The sequence below is a fragment of the Aphelocoma coerulescens genome, chromosome 27, assembly GCF_041296385.1.
Source record: "Aphelocoma coerulescens isolate FSJ_1873_10779 chromosome 27, UR_Acoe_1.0, whole genome shotgun sequence".
Classification (NCBI taxonomy): Eukaryota; Metazoa; Chordata; class Aves; order Passeriformes; family Corvidae; genus Aphelocoma; species Aphelocoma coerulescens.
Genome location: NC_091040.1, coordinates 515,504 through 542,316, shown reverse-complemented (window position 1 = coordinate 542,316; position 26,813 = coordinate 515,504). Strand labels below are relative to the sequence as shown.

Below are 26,813 nucleotides of genomic sequence, written 5' to 3'. Positions count from 1 at the left end.
GTGCTGCCTGCAGACCTTACCAGGAGGTGCTGCTCAGAGACTCCTCCATGCGAGGGACGTGCTGGGAAGCTGCCACAAGCTGGAGCTAGATGGGAAAACAGGAGAGACACAGGAACCCCAGCAGCTCCCTGGGAGCTCTGCCCTAGGTGCAGATCAGTCCCAGGGAAGACTCTCCAGGAAAGGGGAATCACCCCAGAACGCCTCAGCCACAGGAATCCGTGTGAGATCCCCCAATCCAGCCCAAATATGCCACAATCTCCCAGTCAATCCATCACCTTCCAGACCCAGCTGATCACAAGTGCGTGGCAGAGGCAAAAATTTCATCCCTTTTAATTCCTCATATTTTAGAGGGTTTTTCTTACCCTGTATGAGGGGAATTGAAGCCTATCCTTCACTGCCCATCCTCCTACTTCAAAAAAACCCACCGAGCCACAGAATTCTATTTTCACTCAGAACTCGGGGATGATTTTTCAAAGGATAAAGGTGTCCATGTGGCTCTTGACCAGAGAGAAGCTGGGACAGGGGAGGTGCTAAGTGGACAAGGACAGAATTTAAAAGAAATTGAAGTGTAAAGGAAACTAAGAGACCCCTAAAAACCAACAGATTTTAAAAAAAAGAAAAAAAAACCGATTAAGACTGACCACAACAAATACATTGCTATGAAATTTGTATCATTCCCAATTTATTAGGCATAAATTGCTCTTTAAAACTGCTTGTATCATACACTTGCTTTATCATCACTGCACAAAGGGCACCAATTGCTGCTGCAGAATGCTACAGAGAGCAGTTTGGACTCACTAACGTGGCACAGCTTTCTCCTCTCAGAAACAGACCCTGGAGGAAAATGTTTCTAGAATGGGAAACTGAAAGAACAGCTTAAAAAAAATAAGGAAAAAGACAGATAATTGCACATTTTTGCATCCTGCTTGGACCACACTTTACAATATAGTTTTCAAAGTGATCACAGACCTAAGGAGATACTGATCTGAGACAATTATTTGATGCATTTGACCAAGGTTCTGATTGTATTAAGGCTTCCAGTCTTCCCACTCTCACAGGATTAAGGGTTTGATGTTTCACATTACACTTGTATCTACATTTCTCTCTTGATTTTGCCCTTTATTAATTTTTATTCTTCAAAGGGGAAGAACAAGTCAAGGGGTGCATGAAAAATGAAGCAAGGTGGTGCTGACTGAAATACAAAGTAAACACTGACCTTTCCAAAACCGGGTGAATAAATTAATTCATGGTTAGAACATGAAAGCGTTTGATGAAAGCTCTGATCCTGCAATGTGATTCTCCTGCAGCTGCACTCTAGGCAGGGACAGGGGTGTTTCACGTGGCCTGACACGCACCCAGTCCTGGTTGCTCACTGGAGACACTGGAGCTTTAAGGTCATTGACACTCCCTGGCATTTAAGTTACACTACAATATGCAAAAGTCTTGAACAGCCTGTTTGTCAACACTGTCCTTGGAGAACTGGGAAATGAGGTTCAGCACTCTGCTTACCAAGGAAGACCCAAACTAAGACATTTCTGGAAAAAGAACAAGACACCTCGTCATTAGTACTATCCCCACATCTACTGGCTTCCATACAGCAAACCAAGTCTGTCTTCCATGATATTTTTTTCCAGCAAGGGGGGAGTCCAAAACCAGCATTTTCTCCTCAGTCATTTCCATAAGTGTGTAAGAGCCAACTAGTCAGACTCAGCAGCAGCTGGATATTGCACTGCCATGAACTCTGGTACAGTTCAGGTCTGAGGTGCACTCGTGGTGTCAGTGGAGAACAACAACAGTGCTGGCTCAGAGACGTGGAACCCAGGATGCCAAGGAAGGGGAGAACACGACAGTACCAGTCACACACACTTAAGCTCAGACACTGGCTCTTGGAGGTTAAAATTCATCACTTTCCACGGCATGGAGCTGCGTGTCATCCGCGTCCGTCATGCTGCTCTCCTGGGACTCGTCTGTGCCCACTGCGGAGGGAAAGAGACCTCGGGGTCAGAGACCACAGAGCTGTCCCACTGCAAAGCTTCCCCCATGACCCAGCCCATCAAAGGCAGGGCAGCCAAAGTATTAAAAAAAATTTCCATTTTCCCCCCAAATTACCTTGAATTACTTCAGTTTGTTCCACGTACACTGAGGGTCATTCAGCTGAGGCTGTGGAACTCTTCCACACTTTCTCTGCACAGCCAGGGAAGCTGAACTGTGACACACAGCCCAACACTTATTTTGTTTATGCTTATTGGACAGATTAAGCTGTTGGTTTTTTCCTGTTTAATTTTTTTTTTCTTGTTTGGTTGGGCTTTGGGGTTTTCTTCCTGTACTGCTCAGGTGTTGCTCAGCAGTTCCAGTCTCTGTCTCCATCTCCTGGTCAGAACAGGCTCAGCTCAGGGAGCCAGGGCTCAAAATTACCCCAATTCCAACAGCAGGGAGAGAAAAACTCTGGATATTTCCAGAAGTACAGGGTAAAGTGCAGGGTAAAGTTCCCATATTAAAAAGCACACAGGACCAATAAAAACCAACGGGATATACAGCTGCCACCTTTCCCTACTTTTTCAGTTGAGAATTTCAGGACACAGCATTTGTCTATTAATAAGAATCCCAATCCTGCTCTATTTTCTTCTTTGCCACCTTTTACATTTAGCACACCAAGTATTTTTATCCAACATCCAGTTTAACTTCTGAAAAAGCCTCTACAGACAACTTCAGTTGCCATTCATTTATTCTGAAATTATTTGATGCTTTATGACAGAATGCTTGCAGCCCTGGGAATGTTTTGCTCTCCTGGGATACTCATACAGCCACCCCTGATTTGTGTAAATTCAGAGTTACCATGATCTCTGTCCTATTACATCTAAAGAAATTTCACAACCCTTCACGCCATGCTTTCTGTAGGGAAAATGAATGAATTCTGCTGAATGAAGAGCCTCCAGAGTTCTTACTTGCTGAGCAGAATGTTTCACTTATTAAACCTGGCATTCTTCCCACACCCAAGTGGCAGAAGCCCCTGACCTGCCCCAGGGCTGGAAGCACAGACCTGACTCATAGGGGTAACATTCACTGATCTGCTCCTCACGGGTGATGGGCTCCTCGTCATCAGGCAGGTAACGCTTGTCAATGGCCTCCTTGATCTGGTTGTTGGCTCCTTTGGGATCCAGGTCCATTGCCCAGGAGAAATTCATTAGGGCCAGATGTGTCTGACCCAGTTTTTTATAAACCTAAAAATAAAAAAGCAGAAAAGGCTACATTTACACAAAGCTGCGCCTTGAAGGTTTGGGCAACAAATGTTCCAAGCTGCAGTTCAGTGATGTTTTATGGAAAGCAACAGAGGGTGGATATGAAAAATTTATTATGTGAGCCCCAAGGGAAATAACAAATATGTGTAGAAAGAGCAATGTGCTTCTATTTAAAAATAAAACAATTTAAACTAGCAGCTAAGATATTCTTTATCATTAAGGGCAGACAAGGAAGTTATTTATCTGTGTTGAGCATTTAAACAGTGAAAATACTTCAGTTTATCAAGACATGGCCACTCTCATGTCAATTTACAGGTCCAGCTACTCCTGGAAAAATACCAGTGAATTTCAGCACAAATCTTTTTATCCCTCTCCAGTTTAAACAAAATAAAGAAATCTTGCTGACAGAGAGTTCTCCAGCATTGCGTTAGAGGGAAGTTTGTCTTGGTGCTTCCAAGTGACCAGACACCCCCCAGCAGAAAGTTGCAGAAGTTATTTAAAGCTTATCAGCAGAGGAGGTGGTGGGAAGGAGGATTTGTGTCACCAGATCCCTTCTCCCTGGCATTTCACACAAGAAAGGTTGGAACGTAGCTGCTTCTTATTCAGTATTTCTGACACAATGCAGGAGAATGTGATTCAATATTTTAATAGTTACGTGTGCAAATAACCAGCCCTGCTGACTGAGGGATGGAATAGCACCTCCAGTTCTCTTTAACTGTCCTTTGCGTTTAAAAGCTGGCACATAATAAAGCTGTGAGCACTAAGCCTTATTTAAAGCTTGGGAATTTTTAGAATACTGCTCCAAGTGGAAGTAGCTTAGTGACAGGCATCAAATTTTCTCATTAAGCAGCAAATGAAACCAAAGAACTTACAATCACAGTGAAGTTTTACCTACCTTTCCTATTAAAAAGTAAACAAGAGACTCTTTGGGAACAATCTGTTTCAGTTCTTCAAGTTCTTGTAAAGCCGACTGAAAGGTTGGAAAGAGTGTTTATATTAGGCATTTGAAACCAAAATCTTTTTGTGAAACTTCTACTTTACACTTAAACTAGTTGTTGATGCTGGAGCTATTCATTCTGCTGTGACAGTCACCTGGCATCATTAAGAAATTGAACTGAAAAATATTTGGTCTGCAGTTAGAAATAAAGTTTGAAGTAAAGTTTTCCCTTTCAATGTGCACACATATTTCTGAGGCAAGTTTCAACATAGACCTGGCTTGTCTTCTGGAGCCAAAAAACACTGGCCAGAGGAAAAGTTGCTGGATAAACACTGTGGGAAGATCTCTTATTCTAAACGGGGTTCAGGTCAGCAAGGGATCAGCCCAAAACTGCTTCACTTCTGACTTTTCATTCCACAACACGACCTTGGAAACAGCTGGTTCCTATTGCTGTAATTGGATATGGGGCAGTTTGCTGAGGTTTTTTAGTAATTTAGTATGAACTCATGATAGTGGGTCAGACTAAAATAACAATTAAAAAACAACACCTGTTGGCCCCAGATTTTATTACAATCAAAACATTTAACACAGTTCCCTGGTGAGGGTGGCACTTGCCAAAGCAAATGCTTCCCACGTCCCAGGCTCTTCCTGCAAGGCTCCCCAGGGTGACCTGTACACATTCGGCTTCCAAGGCATCCCCATTCCCAGCTGCAGGAATTTCAAGGTTGCCACAAGCACCCAGACTGACCTTGTACTTCTCATTTGCAAATAACACCGAGGCTCTATGGAATTTGCATAGTGGGTTCTTGGGGTCGATGTTGATCGCTTTGTTCAAAGTGTCCAAAGCCTTCTCGGATTTTTTCAGTGCATGTTGGACCTGACACACAAAGAGAGAACAATTCCAAAAGGGGAAAAATAGCAGCTCATCTGCCAGGCAAGGACAAACCCTTTCAACCATGCTTACTTGCAATCTGCTCCTTTAGAAAAATATTTGCTCAATTCTAGACCAAGTCTGAACAAGCTTTCCCACAGGAAGAAAAATCCTCCTCACCTCGTCTCCACCCCAAACCCTTCTCCCCGCCCAAGTTAAGTGCCATGTACTTACTACTCCAATGTGACACAGTAAGACTGAGCTCTGAGGGTTGATATCAAGTGCTTTCTGGAAATGCATTTCTGCCAGACTGAATTTCTCCTGTTTGTAATAAATCATTCCCAACCCATACCTGCAGCAGAGAAACAATTCTGGTAAGTAGCAATGGATTTTAATCAAATTAGTTTCTGTCAGTGAATGTGACATGGAAGGAATAGTTTGGAGCCTTGCCAACCCCATCTAGGGGGGAAGGGATTTCTTGGGGGAAAAAGCTGTATAAAGTTTTCTTTCTTTTTTCTTTCTTTTTTTATCCATTGGATAGCTGAAGAACTGATGTGTGATACACAGGAAGACTGGCTAAATAGCTACTAAGTAAAAAGCACACAAAAGTTATTAACACTAAGGGATCACACTCACAGATCTAACTTTTACTGCTTTATATATTAAAAAACTGTAAGAAACTAAGTGTGTCCTAAGGTACAAAGGGGCTGAGATCTCATCTCTCCAACTGCAAGTGAGGAAACATAATGCATGAAGAATGCTGCCCAGCAGAGCAAAATAGTTGGGGTAATACAGCCTAGGCAATCTGTGAAAACAAAACAAAAAATCCAATTTTTTGCCTTCCTTGTTGAAGTAGCCCCCCTATCTTCTGAAGGAAAAGCTTTGCTCTCTTCCAGGAGGGAAGAGTGGTAGGTAGATTGTGGCTGTCCCATCCCTGGAAGTGTCCCAGGCCAGGCTGGACAGGGCTTGGAGCACCCTGGGATAGTGGAAGGTGTCCCTGCCCATGGCAGGGGGTGGCACTGGATGGACTTTAAGGTCCTTCCAACCCAAACCAGTCTGTGACTCCATGAAATTACAGCAGTGGCATCCAGAAGATGCTCCTCCAGAAGGAATTCTGCACCACATGCAGCAGCAGGGATACAGCCAAACTTACCAGGCATTGTAGTGCCGGGGGTTGACCCTGATGGCATTTCTGAAACAGGCCAGTGCTTTGTCCAGTTCTTCTGTCAACACAAACTCGTGGCCCAGCAGGGTGTAAGCATAGGCATAGTTTGGATCCACCTGGATGGCCCTCTGGAAGAACTTGATGGCAATGTCGTGCTCCCTTTGCAAGCTAAAGCAGTTTCCTGCAGCACACCAGGCCTGGAGCAACAGCAGGGCAAGAGCAGAACCCTTTTTACAACCCTGAGTGACTAAGCTGAGCTGAACACATTTATCTATACTGCTTTAAATAATTATAAATAACTTATTCCTAGATTTAAAAGTAAAAACAGGAATAAATCAACAGTTAGTGCAGGTTCATTCCTGTGAGGCAAGCAGGGCTAAACATACCTTCTAAAATAAATAAATAAATATACACGCTGAAATACAGAAATGGAGAATCCATGGACACCCAGCAAGTCTGTACCAATTAGATCCTTTGATGACTAAGGACTAAAGCTTTTGAAGTTGTTGAAAAGGCCAGAAATAAAACATTTTTGATATTTAAGACTAACAAAAGGAGAGATGGTACTTTATTTCTTCAGCTCCCTCCAACTGACAAATCTGGAAATCTGCAGAGGAAGAATTTTAGCAACAACCTCCTCTTTCCATGCTGCTCAGCACCCATCGAGACTGCAAATACCACAGCCCGGCATCCCTCACTTCTCCAAGTTTTTAGCATCACTGCCAAAGCACAGAACTGTTTTCCATTCCTTGGATTAGAATCTGCATTTCCCTCTACCCTGACTAATCTTACTACAACCACCAACTGCTTCACTGGGTTTGAGTTTTCCACTCTTAGACTAACAGGACAACATGAATTGGATTTCCTCCTCCACCAAAAAGATTTCCAATATCCTCTAGAGTATTCTCAATTCTTAAGAGCACATCTATAAACTCACATCTGTTATTTTTACTGTGGCACTCATTGAAAGATTCTTGGTTTTTGGCACATTGTGACTTTACATTACCACACACCCTGCAGTTTAATGGACTTTGGTATAAACATCATGTCTGCAAATAAATTCTAGAACAAATATTTTAAGTGGCAGTGAATTAGCTACAGCAATTAAACAGTGGTATTCCTTATCTCTGCACACTGGCAGCAGCAGGAGTGACTGACTAACCCATGATCTTCCTGGTTGAATGGTGCCAAGGCAAATTTAAATAACCATGAACAGATAAAAGGTTTCAACCTGTTCCACATAAGCTGATATTCAAATTTTAAGAAGCCATTTCAGGCATCAGCAGTTGAACAGACAACCCTGCCACCTCCTCTCCAGTTTTGCCATGTTCAGGTGTATTCCCACTGGAGAGTATACCGGATGAGAGCTCAAAGCTCTGTTCTGAATCACTGATTTTACCATGTAGTTTCCCTCTTCTCACTCAAGCCCACAGCATTTTATACCTCCGGTGAGTTTTTATCCATGTCTGTCAAATCCTTGGAAAGAACTGAAAGGGCAACATCTTTCTGCAGATGCCAGAGTGTGGTTGAATAGATCTCCATGCCTTCTACTCTGTAGTTTTCAATCCTTCTCACTTCTGAAAAAATTCTCTCAGCCTGAGAACAGAAATGAAACTTAAAATAAAATTCTGCCCACCGAGGCAGAGCACAGAGGTCAAGGTCCAAGGCCTCATGTCCAGCCTGAGCATCCTCTTTGCTTTTTAAGTGTTCTACAGAGAGTTGCAAGTCCTGGAACTCTCCTTTCAAGGGAAGGAAGTGACTGTATCCCAGGATGCTTATGCCAGCAGGAATGCAGCCAGCTCTCCCTCCTGCTGACTCAGCTGCATTCCTGTTTCTATCTGTGCTCCAGCAAGGCAAAAACGTTATCCACAAAATCAGGAGGAGTGTAACAGACTTTTATGGGCCAGTTATCACTGTTAACCATCCCAACAGTGACAGGATAAGGGGCAATGGTTTCACACTGCCAGAGGGCAGGGGTAGATGGGATATTGGGAAGGAATTATTCCCTGTGAGGGTGGGCAGGCCCTGGCACAGGGTGCCCAGAGAAGCTGGGGCTGTCCCTGGATCCCTGGAAGGGTCCAAGGCCAGGCTGGACACTGGGGCTTGGAGCAACCTGGGACAGTGGAAGGTGTCCCTGCCTGTGGCAGGGTGGGAACAGATGGGCTTTAAGGTCTCTTCCCAGGCGGTTTGGATTGAAATTCTGTGATTAAAATCCATACCCTCACCTTTCATAAGTTATCTATAAAAGCAGCCAGTGCATTCTATCCCTAAACAGACTGCACACAGCTCAAGACCCCCCTCTCCTTTGTCTCCTGCACATGTTCTGCCAAAGAGTGTTTTAAAAACTTAGCAAATGGGCACATCAACTGTCAGGACAACAGTGCCAAGGAGAGGTGAACTGTGGGATTACCCTTAACTGCTCACTTCTGATTCTGGAGCAGTTTGGCATCACCTCAGCTGTGCCAACGCCTCATTTGTGAGGCTGCAAGGGAAACTGGGTCACTGATGTGATCAGAATTAACTAGAATGGAGAGAAGTTTTTTGGTTTAGAGCTCAAATTGTTCAGTGATCTAATCTAAAACAGTGCAGTGCAAACAATTCCATCAGCACAGCTGGAGGCAGAGACAGGACAGACAAGGAAGAGACCCCAACAGATGGATACAAATAACATTAAAAAAAGTTTTTAGGAAAGCTCAGTGATAAAGCTCTAAGGAAGCAGATTCAAGATCTAAATCCATTCCATGTGTAACTTTTATATTTATCCATTTACCACAACTGCAAACTTCCCATAGATTTTACAGGAAATCTGCAAGTTTTGTGTAAAACTGCCAAGGGAAAGTGAGAAGAGGAAGGCCCAGCCCCAGTTCCTACCTGCATGTACTCTGCCAGCTCAAAGTAAGCTCTCCCAATTTGGCACAGCACCCAGCCTGTGTTGTAGTGGTGGGATGGCAAATGGCTCAAAATATTGATGGCTTCTTTGCAGTTGTATGAGCACAAGGCTAAATAACCTTTCCCCATGTCCCGGAGAAGGCTCATCAAACCTTCTAGGAGAAAAACACAATAAATAAAAGTGGGGGGAAAAAAAAGAAAAAAAGACAGCTGAGACTTATTTACTTGGAAGTACTAATCCCAAATGCTCTCCCTTGTGCACTGCCCCTGAATTTGCCTATGAAAACCTTTCAGGAGTTTCCAAACAAGGTTTATACACTCTTAATTAACATGAACATGATATTCTGAATATCAGACTCTGTAAGGGAAGCCAGAAAATAATGAATCTTTAAACTCTGGGGCTCAGGGCGAGTGGAGTTCTGCACTTCCAGCAGCTATTCAAACACTTCTCTAGATCTGAGCAGTTTCCACAAGCCTGGTAGCCATGGATACATCCTCTTACTGCCTGGAAACATTACTGAGCCAAAAGAGAGGAATTCAGCATTTTGCTTAGGATTTTCTGACAATCTGAATAAAGACTTGTTTTTAAACATGTGGGAAATATCAAGGGAGAACAGACCACATAAAGCCCATGTTGAGGGAAGATGCTGGGTTACAAGTAACTCCTTTGAATCAGTTCCCAAGGGTAATAGTACTGTCTCACCTTATATACTTTAAAGTAATTTATATTATTTTAAAGTTATAATTTATAATAACATAACACTTATAGGCATAATATTAATTATTCTATTGTCATAATTAATACATTGCATAATAATTTACAATACTTTATGTATCAATACTTTGAAAATACTTTAATCATTAATATGGACCAGAACTTGCAAGATGTATCTGCTGGTAATTACCACTTTCAATATTTCTTCACATGTTTCTAAGTTAACAAGAAGACTGAATTGAATTAAATCAGTTTTTATCACTATACAAAGGTGAGAGCTGCAGGCTAAAATGAAATGGGGAAGAAGCAAATACTGAAGCAACACTAAAACCCAGATATAGCAGATTTTACTCTACTACAGTCCAGTAGTGCTCAAACAGACCTGCTGCTGCTTTCTGTAGCGTGAAAGCTTGGATTTGTGGTGCAACAGTGGAAATTTTCCCTTCTGAAATGATGGAAGAGTCCAGTTTGGTAATTTCCAAACTATCATTTAAGTTTGGTTGTGTTATTCCTCCCTTATTTGTTTTACTTTTTGTTTTTCTGTTTGGAATCTTAGGTGGAAACTTCATTTTTAATTTTTTGCTATTTTCCTGCAAATAAGAAAAGTAAGAGTTACATATAAAAGAATCTTTTAAATTCCGAAATCTGAACTTGAGAGTGAATTGTGTAAAATTATGTGTAACAAGCATGCCCAGCCATGCCCTGCTCACCACAGAATCTGTTCTTGGGCTGCTAAAATTGCTATGAGTATGTGGAAATTAACAGTTGGTACAGTGGAACGGGTAACAAAGGAACAAATTTCCAGCACTGGGAGGTTTGGTACCTTGGTTGTAGAACTATCACTGGTAAACAGGCGAGAGCTTCGTCGAGGCAGCGCGTTGGGTGGAGCAGCAATGGTTGGGCTCAATACCTGAGGTGTTGTACTGAAAACAAAAATTTAAAAGTTACACACGGAAAAGTAACCTTCTTTGCTCCACTTCTACTAGTAACAGCTTTTAGCTTTGTTTTAAACAAAAATGCTCCAATACTATGGTTTTTTTACCTTGTCTGTGGACCAGAGCTCTGTGTCTGTGCAACGAGAATTGGAGTGACTTCCCGGCTATTCCCACTCTGGGAGAAGACGGATTTTGTTCCAGCCTGGCTGATCCTGCTGACAGTCTGCACAACACAGAGTTTCTACAGGTTTGTTATTATGTCACTCAGGAGTCTCCATCTCTGCTGCACCAAACCCAACCCATTTCACCCACCAAACACTGCACAAGGAGAAAATTCTTTTAATTAAGGGGAGGGTTCCCCCATCCCAAGGGGAAACCATCAAAAGTGTTTCTCATTCTACCTGTTAATAACACCAGGTCCACAAAGCTTATGCACATTATTTGAAGATATAGAATCTCCATCTAGTGGCAAGAAACTATATGTTAAAGCACTTGTGCAAGAACAAAAGGGAATTAAAAGACGTCATATTTAAAGGCTTTTTCCTGCATAAAGTTGAAAACAAACAAACAAACCACACACAAAAAAAGAAGAAAGAAAAATATTTTTGAATTATCCTATTACAATCCCATTCAGAAGCCATTCACAAACTGCACAGCCTGTTTTCAGAACAGATCCTCCTCTTCCTACTTTTTAAAAAAAAAAGTCAAAAAAAAAATTTATCTTTCTGCCCACTCCGGGGACACCAACATGGAATTCCGTGATGGCTGTTTGGAAGGGACAAGTGGAATCAACACCAGCACAAGCAATGCCAGTTTATGCATTATCCAACCTCTAAAGCTCTGTCCTTTTCTTCCTTTCCCAGATTCTGTTACCAGAGGATGGTTTAGGTGGCCAGCAAGGACACTTGCCCACTCAGACAGGAAGCCTTTGGATCCATCCTAATGCTTCATTCACTTATGTAAGTGTTTCCTAGGAAACTGCCTCTGTTCAGCCACAGCTCCACCAAACCTTGTCTGACACAGAACTGGAAGAGCAAAGTGGAACTGGCACAGTCGTCATTTGCACTGGACAAAGCATGAACCAGAATTTACGCTGTTTGTATTCAAAGGTATTAAATATTTGTGTTTTGGTAGTGGCACAGCTCCCTCTGTGCAGCACCTAAGTGTGGAGTAGTGAAATTCAGACCTCAGTTGTGTCGCACTCAGCAAAGCAATAAAACACAAGCAAATCCGACTTGATTCCCCAAAGCTTTTCAGCTCTCAGAAGAGCTGCACTTTACTAATTTTATTTCCATTTTCAGACTCATGGAAATTTACCTTCCTACATGTGCACAGTCCACCACAAGCCATTGTTTTCAAATGTACCATGGAAAATTCCTTGGTCCTGAGCAGGTACAGGATGGCAACTGGATCAGCCATACAAAGCACATCCCTAACAGACCGTTTTAGCACAGTTCCCAAATTTCCCTTTCAGAATGGCACAGCAAGGTGAGTACCAAGATTTGTCCAGAGCAAATGTGGCAATTAAAGTTCTACTTTTTGAGGGATTCAACACTACTACTTGCATCGAATTTTCACTTCAAAATACTGCCCCCTGTAAAACACTAACACCCCTCATGCAACTTACAGATTTACTAAAAATACAGGGAAAAATGCTCAGGTTTTTTGTTTTTAGAAAGGAACAAATAGTTCTTCAACTGTCACCAACATTCCACCTCTCATTTATCACTATGGCAACTATGGCAGTTTCTTCCTGAGTAAAACAGACAATTTTTAGTTTCCCCTACCCAAGACTCTGCTGAGTGAAACAGCACCATTCTCTCAGCCCTTTACAGACCAGCAGCAGGATTTTTATTACTCTGGCCTGTAAACTACAACTCAAGAACTACTTGCAGGAGAGCAGTAGCTTCAGCTCACTTGAGGCTTCAGAAAATACATTAAACAAGCAAAGCGAAAACTCCAAGTCTTCCCACTCCACCCAGCAAACTGAAAAGTTTGCATCTGCTGTTGTTTGGAAGCATCAGTTTGTACCCTCTGTGATGGGAGGTGGACAGAACACAGAGACCTTCCCTAGGTTACTCCAGCAACACCAGCCTGGGCATTTGGGTGGGAAAACTCAGCTCACGTCTTTTCTGCTGTATTATGGATTCTTTGAAGTGCACTGCAATGTCAAGCTCTCAGAAGAGCAGCTGTGCTCCAGAATGCAAGGTACCTTCTTTGAAGGTGCTCCGGTGGATGGCACATCGATTACAGAGGAAGAGTTGGTGTAATTCTGTAAATAGGATCCATCTCCAGGGCTTGGGGTTTCTAGTGGCAAAATTCCAAAGCTGAGAACAAACCAGAGAGGAAGGGTCAGTGTCTGAGTGTTACACCTGGAGAGTTGCTCTGATGCTGGGATTAAAACAAGAGACCCAGATCATGGAATATTCTGAGCTGGACCCACAGGATCATCAAGAGTTGTTCTTCAAGAAAAGCTCTTTACAGTAGCTTTTCATAATAAAGTTTATTCCAGAAGAGTAACGCATTCCTTTAGAGATTTTTCAAGTGAGAACATGGCAATAAGCAATATCCTGAATCTACAATTCCCCTCCAAACCAGCAACTGTTTGTTTAAAAACCAGAAGAGATCAACACTAGGACCAAGAGTTCCTGAAGTTGTTTGGGTTTCCCCCAGCATTGTTTACAGAATTCTACCAACACGTGTGTCTGAGTGTGCTGTGCAGCACCAGCCCTCCTGTTCCAAACCCCAGACATTATCAGCAGCTCAGCCCTGGGCAGAGCTTGGCCATCCCAAGGACTTACCTTGGAGTTAGTGGGCTCAAAGCTGCAGGTCCCCCCAGTAAACTCCGTCCAGTTTTTGGTTTATTTTGAGCCTGTTTGGACAATATGGCAGTTCCTGACCCCAGAGGAACAGAATCCGAGGAAATCACAGCAGAGTCAATGTAAGACATGGAGGAATCCGAATTCAAAGAGGAATACTTTGAATTGGAGGATTCTAGGTTGATTCTGTTCAACTCCTGAAGAATAAAAGGCAGCTGTTAGGTACTCAGGGTATAGTTTAATTAGCATTTTTCAGTTAAGCTGGAAAAACTAACTGATTTTACCAGGTGATTTTACAATGATTTCAGCAAAACTCACAATTGTGTCCTGGGGTGTCTCCATGAGGACGGTCTCAGGCTGTCTGTGGGATATGTTGTGATTAGACACCAACGTTGTGCAAGTGTTGGGCAGACAGCTGCTGAAGTTCTGTAAGGATGTTAATTTAAATGTTTGGTCAGGGTCTGGCTTTTCACCTGTAAGAGTGGAAGGAGATTTAATGGTTATTCCTGAGTCTATACACTGAATATTCAGTCTGAAACAAGGACAGGAGACAAAGGATTTTAGAAGTGTTTTAAAACATTTCACAGAATCATAGAACGTTTGGGCTGGGTTGGAAGGGACCTTAAAAATCATCTCATTCCCACCCTCCACTAGACCAGGTCACTCTGGGCCCTTTATACTAAAGCAGAAGTGTTCTTCCATTCTTCTGCTACAAAACCCTGGACAATCAATATTTTTAGTAATTGTTATTTATTGTTTGTTTAAGCTATTCTCAGAAACAGTTTCTAAGTGTCTACTAAATGTAGGCTGGAAAGCACAGGGTATTGTTAAATCCAAAAATGTATAAATAATGAAAATGGAAGAAAACAAGAGAAGTTTTTAAAAATGGCAAAGTATTTTAAATTAATTGTTGCTCACAAAAATCTCTCCAAAGAATTACTGAGTAAAACAGTTTGCAGACTCACCTATTTCACATAGTGATTCAAAAGGGGACCAAAGGAAAGGATTTAAACTAAGGCTCTTTTGGTAACATTCTGATCCTTTGGCAAGCCGGTCTGTCTTGCTGCAAAAAGAATGAAACAGTTCACAGGGAAACTTCAGAACAGCACTTTTGTTCAAGAGAGTTTTCCAGAAGAGGAATTGAAAAACAAAAACATGTTGAGAGGCATAGAAACATTCCTCATTTTTCAAGCCAGAAGAATACTTAGTTCTTTTGAAGTTATTTGACATATTTAGACACAGTTGTCAAAAAAAGTTACATAAGCACTAGAATAGCTTGAGAATTTTCATTTTTAGGAAGATGCTGTTCTTTGCAACAGCTTGTTTCTTTTCTGCCAACAGTAACCTGATTGCCAGCCTTCCAGCCATCTTAAGTATCTATGGATAATATTTTTGCAAATAAATTAGGGACTAAACTGAACACTTAAGTATTTGCCTACAAAGAAATAATTTTGAAAATAATTGAGAACAGCTATAGTAGAGAAGAATCCATGAGCCAAACTACTCCTATTCAATCAATCATTCACATTTACTGAAACCTTTCTTGCATCTTGGCAAAGTCAAAACACTTAAATTTGTCAAGTTATTCTGCCTGGCACCCTCAGAACTTTGATTTGAAGGTTAGAGCTACACATGTATAGAACAGATAAGAAAAATCTAAATGGTAACACTGAGAAACAAGCTGAGATTTTTTCTTAGGGAAGAATACAGAGCAAATGCAAAGGTATATAAAAAAACAGACTCTTGGATTGCATTCGTATCCACCTGGGAAAGAGGAATTTGTGTTTTCAGCCTTTGGGAGAAAACTAAACCATTCTTGCATTCCCAAATTAGACTGATTCCACAACTACCCACCTGAATTTATCGTGCTCCAAAATCTTGTAACCCAGAGACAGATGTCTCCTGTAATGACTAAGGATATGTTTGACTAAACCTGGGCTTGGTCAAATAAAAACCCTCCAGCTTTATTGGGCAAAATGAAAAAGCAACTTTACCAGTAGACATGTCCCAGTAAGGAGAGTGTAAAGCATGCAGAGTCACCAAACTCCATAACAATGTCATCATGGCTTTTCTGTTTATTCAACACTCCACCAGACAAGATCTGCTCTCCTTCTGCAAGCCTTTTTAAAAAACAAGAGGTTTAAAGGGGTTACAAGGCTCACAGTACTGGCAGTCCACTGTTTTCACCCTGCTGCAAACAAAAACAGAAATCCATCGTCAGTGCTCACAGGTTTTAAACCACAAACCAATTCCTGCAAATGAATGTTTAATAACCAATGGATTCCTCTACAACAGGGAGGTTCAGGACTCTGAAGTCAAACAGCTCTACTGGGAGGGAAGAAAAACAAAACAAACCCAAAAGCAAAGGTACAAAATAGAGCATGACTTTTCCAAAAGTGATCAATCCTAGGATGAAGGACAAGAAAATCTTCCAGACACTTGATCTTTGAAGATGCTTTATCTAAGCTAAGACAGTGCTTAATTTGGCTTTGTTTTCTGAAGAAATACAATCTGTAAGGCCCCATACACTGAGTTAAGACCCAATATTGGGATATGGCAGAGATTTTGGATTTTAATGCCTTCCTTTCTTCCAAGAAGGGCTCAAAAGGAGAACAAAGGCTCAATTTGCACCTCCTCCACCTGCAGGAGCAGCACCACTCACACAAATGGGCCACTGGCTGTCAGCCTTCAAAATGACTTTATACAACTGCTGGGGTGGGAGGCATTTTTCAGTCATCTGAGCCCAAACACCTGAACAAACAAATCACCTTTTCTTGCCACCACTTGAAATGTCACTTGTAGGTGGATGCTTCTATCAGCACAGACCATGCCCATAAGAAAATAAGGCACGGCTGTATAAATGAGCTCACGCAGCAGTAACAGTTAAATTTAACAAATTCTAAAGAATGTGTTTAAGAAATCTGACACCAGTTCAGGAGCTGATGTGCTATATGCACACCCCAGACTTTGTAAAAGCAAGGGAGAGAACAATCAGCTTTGAATTTATTCCACTGGGACCTCTCCAGTAGAACATTAGCACCATTTCCCTTTCAATGGAAGATGCAAAGAAAGCTGTATCCTAATGGCTCCACAGCAGTTAAGAGCCAGAAGAAACAGACCAAGTCAAAACATCCTGGGACATCAAAGGACTTCCCTACTAAAGAGCGCAGCAAAGACCAAGGAGCTTTCCCCACACACTCCGGAGAGGTCTGTTTTCTCCCTACACAGCTCCACAATTCCTGTCTAAGTTACTCAACAACTTTTAAGAGGTTTCTGCAACATGGGATAATGCTCATTAGATCCATATCTGAAAGGAAAATAAATTGAACTTAAAATCTTTTGTGCTGAAGGACCAATGAATTTCTAGTTTATACAAGATGATAGCTTCTAAAGAGAAATCCAAGCGAAAAAATGAATCCATTTGTAACCCTGGACAAAACATGAAGGATTTACTTACTTGCTGAGGTCCACACAACATTTTGCAAGCAGGTATTTACACTGTGGGGTGGTACAGCTGTGTCCCTTTAGGAGCCTGTAAGCTTTATAGGCCTTTCCTGAGCGGTAGTAACACGTTGCCAGTAAAAACAGTGCTTCTTCTGAGTGTACTGGAAAACAAAATGAAAGAAAAAAAAAATCATCAGTTAGTTGTTAATCATTTTAGTACAAAGAATTTGGGGGTGGGGAGTAAAAGCCAGCTACGGACAAGATGGAAGAAAGTAGGTACTGGTATTAGAAATTAATTCCTGAATGAAGTGCATTTATCTGTTGGTGATTACCAAAATTCCTATGCCATTTCCTTGGCTAGTCAGATCAACTCGTAACATCTCCAGCTGTAAAGGAACTTTGATCCTTCTGGCTACCCAACCTAAATAAGTGATCAGCCAGCTGTTGTTAGAACAGCAGCAAGCCATGCACAGCAGCCAGGCCAGAGCTACTTTAACAACCTGTTGGCCACACCAAGACTGACTTGGCTCAGAGTATCACCACACCTGCCACCAACACTTTGCACTACTTTAACGAGTGCATAAACACTGGCACAACACAAAAGACAACAACTTTCAGAAGGAAAGTCTATTCCAGCCCAAGCAGCCAGTTTTAATCCCAATTCAAGCGGTCTTTTTCCATTTGCAATTTTACTTCTGTTCTTGTTCTAAAGCATTTGATGCTTTACCTTCACATGACTCAGTGGAGAAGATTTTCTGATTTTAATGACTATTAAAGTTGGTCAGTTACCACTCACCTCTTCACCAACATTGAGTCCTGTTGTTTTTGCTGCCTACTCTCATTATTTCATTGGGAATGTGGCTTGACAGCACCATTCAGATGCTTTAGTTGCTTTATGTTGGGATCTATCGATAGGGACAAGTTCTCCTAAAACCAGGATGGGGCTCAGAGCACCCTGGGATAGTGGAAGACGTCCCTGCCCATGGCAGGGGGTGGAACAGGATGGGCTTTAAGGTCCCTTCCAACCCAAACCATTCCGGGATTCTGTAATTCCATAAATCCTTTTCTCAAGCTGAGATCTCACAAGTTTCTAAATTCTGGAAGAAGTAGTCAAGCATCAGGAAAAGTCATCTCTATCTAAACAGAGAACAAAAGGGATCAGGGCAGAGACTGGAATTATTTAGATTTGGTGTTTGCTTGCACATTTTCTTCCACTGCAGAGATGAATTATGCACCACACTGAGGATGTTCTACTCAAAGTGCTTGACTTGGTACCCAGGTTTGAGACTGAGGTCAGACCCACTTGTGATTACAGCATAAAGGACAGAGTTAACCCCTGAAGTAACTTTAATCCTTCCTGTAAACTCACAGATTTTGTTCATCTGTGGTGGCTTTACCCATTCTCTGCACTTCCCCAAACGTTACACTCAAATCACCCTCACACAATGATATTTTTAATCAAAAGCTGTGTATGAACACGAGCAACTTCAAACTCCAAGCAATTAATAAACCCACATTACCTTTATACTGTTCAAAACACATTATCCTGCAAATGGAATTCAGCATTAAAAGAAACAATTTTGATGTTTGTTCACCCACCTACAGGGAACTGTTTAGAAAAATCAATATGAGCACTGTACAAAAACCTCTTTGGGAATCTGCCCAAATCCTTTGCTTCACTGAAAACTGACTATTTTAAGTTTTTGTTATCACCTGGACATTGACAATGGAAACAGAAGACCCAAAGAGAGGACACTTCATTAGCCTTATCCTAAAAACACCAGAAGACCTTTCTGAAAATTCAAGTTAAATCAATTTTTATCCGCTACTTTAACAGACTTGGAGAGTTCTGGGAAACGACCAAGCCACAGATGTCCCATCAAGGACAGTAATTGCAGGTAGACTTAAAAGAAGTTCTTCTCAGGGTGAAATCACTCCTGCCAACGTGGAGCCACTGTATTTAAGTTCTACAGCTTCCACTCTGCAACGTAACCACTTATTTTAACCAGGAGCCAGATGTTTTGTTAGCAGTTAATTGCTTGCACCAAGTGTCAGCATTCATGCTGCTTTCTCTCAGCACTGCTGGTCACTGAAAAAGGCTGTTTGAAGTATTCTTGCAGAGAATTATTCTGTGAAGATGTGTCACTATCAAGCCAGGTATTTTTCTCCTGGCTGCTGCAAAAAGTAGATTTGCTTTGCTCCTAAATCCTTGGCAATTACCTTCAATCTACCATTTCCCTACACCTCACAGTGTGTTGTGTTCAGGGGAGCTCTGTCATCCCTAAAATACTATTTCCTTCATGCACACCTGGATTACCAGGTTCCATAATATTCTACTCAACAGTTCTCATTTAAACACCAGATCAAACACCCTGGATTTAATTTGTAACCCTGACACAAGGAAAAAGAAGTCTTTATTTCTCAAAACTTAGGTTTGTGCTTCCATTGTTAAGAACTGCATTGTGGGCATGGCAGGCAAAATATTTCATTACAAAACAGAGCATGAAATGGCTTATACAGTTTAATTCAAACTATAAGTTCAGGTTGTTTAGCATGAGAAATTGTATGATGCTTGTATTTTAGCTTAAGGATTGGGGTGTTTTTTATGTTAGTGGTTAGGGAACAATACCTTTCAAAACGGAGAAGGAAAGCTGACCACCAGTTTTGAGGAGAAAGAAGTACAGAAGAACGAAAAGCTTATCTGAGGTCATGGAGAAAAGATTAAAGAAATAAAAGGTGCTAGAACACACCAAAAAAGTGTTCAAAGGACCCAGAGAAAGTACAGATTTATGTTACTGCTGCCTGATCACTATCCAAGACACCCCAGACCTGACGGCTTTAGAATGAAGTAACAATTAGCAGGGATTCAGCAGGAGACACCTGTTCCATAGGTTCTGATTCTCACTGTCTCAATTTCACAGTGCTTTTCTCTCACCATCACAAGACTCTCTTTGAGCCAATCAACATATCTGAACAGCATTATTAGCAAAGACAGCTTTCAATGTCAAGCCAATTTGTAGAATTTGTGTGCTGCATCTATCCTCAAGTGCCCTTGGAAGACATGCAATGCTTGAGGGTTATTAAAAAACCCCAGCACTCTCCCATTTGATACCATAAACCAGATCACCGTAAACACTGCACTTAAACACACAAATCTGAGTTTAATTTTAAGGAGATTTTACTGTAAAATAACATTGCTACTGTTATACGATTTGATTTTCCAACCTAATTGCGAGGCATTCTTCTGCTTTCCCCAAGCAGAAGGTTAAACTTCATTACCAGAACAGAAGGAAAACAAAGCAGGAACAGAGGCTCAAAAAACCTGAATTAAAAATTGAAAAAAAAGCATCAACTTTATAATTGCAAAGTACACACCTTCTGCATATAACCTTTCTGCGAGGAACACAGCATCACGATACGCGTAGTGGTTCAGTGCTTGCCAGATAGCAGCCTGCAAGGCAAGAAAACCATCTTAATTTAGTGGGGAGCTTTAAAAATGCAAAAAACTCATTACCTCTTACTGTCAAAAGGCAAAGTTCAGCTTGGTTTTATAGAGCCATAAAAAGAAAGGAGAGGATAAACATGCTGGCCAAGCTGTATTTGTTTCAACTATTAGTAAGGAGGCTTAAAAAACCCCACCAAACTCTGCACCAAAGTCAGGAATCAACCTTGGAATCAACCTTAGTCACCAGGCACAATCATCCAAACCCCTCAGAAATCACCGAGTTTTAGCCTGGTGCACAACCCAGCAGGAATTACTGCAAACTACCACCAAACAACAACACCTTCAGTAACAATCAAAACAAAATCCAACCCCAGCTGGTCAGAGTATCCCACTAAAGCATCTTCCCAAGATGCCAAACCAAAACCCAACAGGCCCAGAAGCCTCTCAACGTCCAAGATGGTCAAGATGAGACTTGTGTTGATTAAACACCTTAGCATAAAGGATCTTCCCTGAAGAGGCATCAGTGTTCCCTTAAGGGCCAAGGGGAACAGAATCCACTGCTCTTTGTGCAGCATTTTGTTGGGTCTTCAGCCACCTCTCCACTGTCACCAGCTGTGAAGTAGCACCCAAGAACTTGTGCAATGCAAATTAAATGGACAAATGGTATTCTACAGCCATACATGAACACAACCTACTTCTGATTTTGCTCACACACTCACACTTGGCCAAGTCCAGCTCACAGGTACTGTTTCCTTTTTCATGAACACCAAGTTTGAGTTTGTGACTGCCAGTATTTGTGCAGACTGGAAGGATGGCACGATTCCAGTGGAACAGACACGCACACAGGTGTACAAACCTGCACACCAGCAAGGCAGGTGTCATTTACTTGGACTGCTGTCACCAGTAGCTGACACACAAGAGCTGTCCAGGGCTGGGCTAAGAGGGTTTCACACAAACTACTCGGCCAACTTTTTCAGAATTGCATTAAAAGTCATCTGTTATCTGTAAAAGAGGCTGGGATTCAAAAAATAATTTAAGATCTGTTCAGCCTTTCCTCCCCCACCTACTCCAAGGGTGCTGTGCATGCTCATCAGGGTTTGTGCTCCAAGGTGGGCAGGGTTGGGTTCAGGACAGCACTTCCTTCCCACCTGGGATCTTTGCTCCAGTTCCAAAGCCCTTTTCCATCAGCAGCAAAGAGCCATTTTGCAGTAGTTTTGTTATTACAGATCCCAAACGAGATCTGAACTTATGAATTCAAGGCACTGTGACCTAGAATTTCTCTAATACTCATCAGCAACCAAAGACAAATAAAATTTGCTTCTAAAACCTATGATACACTCCAAAAAGAAAAGAAATCTTGCACAGGGAAAGCAATACTGCCCTGCAGTGCTATTCCCAGTGGGAAAGGCAGGCGTCAATTTCATCTTAAAAAAAAAAAAATCCAAACATCACAGAGTTACATGTACCATATGCTACTTCTTCCAACACAAACTTGACAAACACAGGGTGTGAAAACTGTGCAAGTTCTCTTCACAAGAAGCCCACACAGCCATCATGAACAGCACACACCAGGGCTCCCAAGTACTACAGGGAATATTATACACAAGTCTCTACAGAGAGTCTGTTTTCTCCTATTAGTAGATCCCAAAAATACACTTAAGAAATCAACAGGTGCTTTTAAGCTTGTGTGAAAGTATTTGGAAGTATTTAAAAGTGAATCCTCTTAGTTTCATCATTGCAATACAAATACATTATTGTTTCTCTCTGGCTGTATTTCGTATTTCAGTAACTGAGCCTCAGAGCCTCCTGAAGTGATTCCTCCCTGCTGCCTTGAAAAGTTCCCAGGCTGAAGGTGGTTCCACGCCCTGCAGACAGGGTGACAAACAGGGAGATAGAAGGTCAGGGATACAATCTTCCAAGCCATCCCCAAGCCAGAGCAGCCAAAGGTCTCCTGTTTCTCTTGCTCCCAAAAGCAGCTCTTCCTTCACCAAATCACAAGTGACATTTAGATGAATCCAGCCAAGTTGTGGCGCCTTCAGGTTAAAAATCCTGTCGTTGCAGGGCTGTAACTCAGCCAGCTCACAAAACAAAGGTGTGGGAGCGGGGAAATCAGGGTCATCTGACTGCTCAAACAAGAGCAAGTTGCCAGGAAGAATCCTGCCAAAGGCTAAGAGGGGACACGAGGGATTTGGGGCTACATCACAGCCACTTTTTAAGAGTTACACTACAGACTGGCTCAAATAACAATTGTTATGGAGCAGAGGGAAAGCAAGAAATGGGCTGGTAGAATCCCTGATCTGTAGCAATTATCACTTTGCAACCCAAAATGTGCCTCCTGCCCTGAACTGACTGATGCTGGAGCCTGGATCCTCACACACACTCTCCTAAAAGAGCAGGAAGAGGAAAGGGAGGCAGCAGGGCATCAGCCATACCTATGCAGCAACAATTTTCCATGAGAACAGATGTCCAAACTATGACTGTGCCTCAGAAAAGGGGATTTCTTACCCACCTTCTAGGACAGGAACATTGATCACAATACAGCACAGTAATTCAGTTTGTTCTAGAAGAAGCACAATGTATGTACACACCACTAGTGGTGCACAATTGCTAAACCACACCAGAGTAGTATTCTCAGGGCTGCATCACAGGAAGGAGAAAAGTTGGAAGCGTTTCCACATTTTATTCACGCACGCTTGCAAAGCAGATGAACACCCAGGTCCTAGTCACTCATATTAAAAATAATTAATTTGAAATGCAAAATGAACAGGGAATTCCAAAACTACCATACACAGCCCTGCAGCGAGGCATCCTCAGAGAGGAGAGCAGGAAAATAAAATCAGATTCAGACAGGTCCATCTCCTATCCAGAAAATCCTGTGCATTGTCCAAGTGTCAGTTCATATCTAAGCCAAAGAGCTCTTAAGAGATGTTCTCTTCTGACAGCTGTATTGCCTTGGAAATTGTTTTCCAAGTTGTTTAGCCTATACTGCCATGCTAAGCAGATTCTACCAAGATTTCAGAGTCTTCAGGGTGGGCAGGGAGGAGGAGAGCTCCAGGATGGGCTGTGCTGCATTCCCCAGTTACACACACTCTGCCCACTGAACAAGCACACGTTGGTCCTGCAGTTTGCAGCCAAGTTCAAGCACCATTCCAGTGAGTCACAGCAGATGATCACCTTGAACAAGCTAAATTCCAAGCAAAGCACTCATTTTCTTTCCAAGATGTTTTTCAGAAGTATTTGGAAGGCATCCAGCTTGTTTCTCAGCACATGGGACACAGAGTTTTATGTTGGAGCTGAAGGGCTTTAAATATCAAGAAGTACAGCAGAGGACTGTAAACTCTGGCACTTTGTTCAACTTAAAAGAACTTCAAAAGTTAGCAAGAATCTAACCAGTGACCAGGATGCCTTCTGGGACATGAATTTCATGTAATTAAAGCACAACATTTATAAGGCTACATACAAACACAAATTCTGTTGTTTATCTGTCAGGCTGTGACAGATAAGTAACATCACAGCTGTGAGGATGTAAGGATGACAGTTTTTTCCTGGAATGCTGAGCCCTGAAGACATCTGAAAGGCTGGGAGAGAACAGACAAATAGACAGGAAAAATCTCTTCAATGACAAAAATGAGAACTAGCGTCAACTTTCCCAAACATTTAAGAAAATTATAAAAACAGAGTTAAGTCCGTGGACTTCAACTAAACTGGGAATTCAGAAACACAATGGACTTTACCCAGTCCCAAATAATTCCTAAACTTACCAGCACTTCTGTAAGCAAGGAACAGCAGCAAAGCTGACAGCAGCAGAACTACTGCTAAAGGAATGATTTGTCATTTGAAAGCAGAATCTAAATAGATATACTCAATCTAAATAGATATATTCAACATAGCAAAGCCCCATCAAAACATTCAAGCTAGGAACAGGTTAAGAATGGAGAACAGCATTAGGGAGGTCTTTACCTTGCTGAAATACCACCAGGCCCCACATTTCTATCGGGGAGCTCTCAGAACAGCAGATATTTCCATTTGGCCAAGCCTAGTTAGCACAGCACCGGAAACATTTGGTATTGTTTCCTGTCAGTTTCACTCATTCACACTGCAGTGCATTCTTGCTTCCTTTTCTATTGTAATCCCATGTTTTCCTGGAATACCCAACTGGTGCAAAACAGCCAGCCCAGCTCCACGGATAACACCAATGGTGCAGGATGGCCTCTGCAGGAGAGGGACCAGGTGGCCAAAAGCATTTCCAGCACTGTGCCGACCCTTGCTCTCAGAGGGGATGAGCAGAGCAGTGGCATCAAGGACACAAACCCCTGGTTTACAAGAATGCCCTCACTGTCACCATCTTCCACAGACAGGATCAAGTCAGCAGGGTGCTTTTCCACAGGAGACTTTCTTCCCCTTCCACCTTTTCTTTAGGAAGAAAAGAGCCAAGAGCAAGAATTCTCACTATGTTCATAACAGAACACAATCGTGTTCCACCAAGACACTGCTGCCAGGAACCTCTTACTGTAATTACAAAAAAAAAAAAAAAAAAAACAAACCCAAAACATCCTGTTAAAAAGCTAAAAATATATTTTTTAAAAGAATGGGAACATGAATAAGATGACTGATTAACGAAAACTGTGAATAGTTAGAGAATGGGCATACAAGAACTGTGGAAAGAAAAAGCAGCTCCTAATTCTGTGAATCGCGACTTTTGGATGGGAAGGCTGAGCACAAGAACAGGAAGCCCATCAGAGTAACTGCAGTGAGACTAAAACACGAGAGAAAAAGGAGATTTACATTATTTTCTCTCCTAGGTCTCCCATCAACCCGAAGGAACAAACTCCTTGGGAAAAAGGAACGTCCTTCACTCACACGACACGGAGGGATCCGAGCACGCTGCGAGCATTTAAACACGACACGGCAGCGAACGCAGAAAGGTGAGCGAAGTAGCAACAGGTCTCCCGGGGGATCTGCGGGGGGCCCCTTCCTGGGAGCCGGATCGGCTGCGGAGCTGCGGCGAGACCGACACCTCCCTCGGGGGCCCGGGGGGCAAAGGGGCGAGCGCGGCCGGTCCCGGGGGCGCGGGGATGGGGACGGGAGGCTGGAAGGGGAAGCCCGGCGGGCTCCGGCGGGAGGGAGGGCGGAGGAGCTGGAGGTCCTGCGAGCCCACCGGCCGAGAGGCCGCCGGGAGCGGCCCGCAGCCCCGGCCCCGGAGCAGGCGGGGCGGCCTAACCCGGGCCGGGCCGGGCTTTGGGGCCTGAGCCGCCCGGGGGTCGGTACCTGGACGGGTTCCTGGAGCACCGTCATCCTGCTCTCCCCTGCCTCCGCCTCCTAGTCGCCGAGCCCGAGCGGGGTGGCCCCAGTCCCGGCCCGGCTCAGAGCGAGTCCCGGCGGGGCCCGGCCCGGCCGCGGCTCATTTGAACCCGCACCGACCGTTACCGGAGCGAGCGAGGCCGGCGGGCGCCGAGTCCGCCCGAACCGGCGGCGGAAATACCCGAACGGTCCAGCGGAAATAACCGAAGGCGCAGGCGGAAAGAGCCGAGCGTCGACGGAAAACAGCTGGGAAAGCCTCACTCGGCAGCCGGGAGGAAACTGCTCGGCGACGGAGATGGCCGAGTCAGGACGAAGATAGCCGAGCCGGGACGGAGATGGCCGAGCGGCAGGGCGGAGATGTCCGAGCTGGAACGGAGCCGCCCGAGCAGAGACGGAGATGATCGAGCGAGAACGGAGATGGACGAGCGTGAGGAGACCCGTGAACCCCAGGAAGGGCAGGGCGCCTTTGCACCCATGGAATGTAGAACTTGCAGTTTGTGCCACAGAACGGGCTCTGGGGATCCCCAGGTCTGTCGGGAGCCCCCGCGTCTCCCGGGGTGCTGGTCCGAGGGCTGCCTCCTGCCATCACCAGTGCGTCCTGAGCCAACCCGGCCCCTGCGCTGGGTTTTGCTGGTGATTCCCGTGTCCCCGTTCCCAGAGTCGGGGTCAGCACGGCCCAGGTCCTGTCCCCGTCACTGAGGGGTCCCTGATGATGGTTCTCCCAGAGTAGGTTCAGTCACGATATCACAAAATCACAGGATCCTGTGGGTTGAAAAAGACCTCCCAGATCATCGAGTCCAACCTGTGACTGATCCCCACCTTGTCAATAGACCAGAGCACTGAGTGCCACGTCCAGCCATTCCTTGGACATCTCCAGGGACAGGGACTCCACCACCTCCCTGGACAGCCCCTTCCAATGTTTAACAACCCATTCTGTGAAGAAATTCCTCCTGGTGTCCTTATATCCAGGACTAAAACTGGCAGACTGGGGTATAGGGACAAGGCAGGTAATTTGCCAGTTACAACTCGGATGTGTTTGAAAGTACAATATCT

At 43.3% G+C, this 26,813-nt stretch overlaps 1 protein-coding gene across 4 annotated transcripts; it reads right to left on the bottom strand.

Moving 5' to 3' along the window:
- Nucleotides 1-660: 660 nt before the first annotated feature.
- CDC27 (cell division cycle 27) lies at nucleotides 661-25,944 on the bottom strand. 4 transcript variants are annotated; one of them, XM_068996763.1, is made up of 19 exons: nucleotides 25,728-25,944; nucleotides 20,390-20,465; nucleotides 17,028-17,175; nucleotides 15,565-15,690; nucleotides 14,536-14,633; nucleotides 13,889-14,043; nucleotides 13,553-13,767; nucleotides 12,964-13,078; nucleotides 10,859-10,992; nucleotides 10,640-10,739; nucleotides 10,199-10,406; nucleotides 9,084-9,253; nucleotides 7,656-7,808; nucleotides 6,201-6,409; nucleotides 5,282-5,399; nucleotides 4,925-5,053; nucleotides 4,135-4,209; nucleotides 3,041-3,221; nucleotides 661-1,976 (listed from the first exon to the last, which is right to left on the bottom strand). In XM_068996763.1, the coding sequence occupies exons 1-19, from the start codon at nucleotides 25,752-25,754 to the stop codon at nucleotides 1,894-1,896; spliced, it is 2,520 nt and encodes an 839-aa protein (XP_068852864.1). In that variant the 5' UTR covers nucleotides 25,755-25,944; the 3' UTR covers nucleotides 661-1,893. The 4 variants fall into 4 exon arrangements, with proteins under 4 accessions (XP_068852864.1, XP_068852863.1, XP_068852866.1 ...); XM_068996762.1 differs by having other exon boundaries at nucleotides 9,084-9,256; nucleotides 25,728-25,943; XM_068996765.1 differs by having other exon boundaries at nucleotides 10,859-10,974; nucleotides 25,728-25,943.
- Between the last annotated feature and the right edge of the window lie 869 nt (nucleotides 25,945-26,813).

Excerpts from the sequence above, each read along its gene's own strand:
- CDC27 (XM_068996762.1), bottom strand. The coding sequence starts at position 25,754 with ATGACGGTGCTCCAGGAACCCGTCCAG. Across the intron at positions 15,691-17,027 it reads TGTTGTGTGGACCTCAGCAA|GCTTGCAGAAGGAGAGCAGA; the intron begins GTAAGTAAATCC and ends TTTTTTAAAAAG. Across the intron at positions 5,054-5,281 it reads TACTGTGTCACATTGGAGTA|GTCCAACATGCACTGAAAAA; the intron begins GTAAGTACATGG and ends TTTGTGTGTCAG.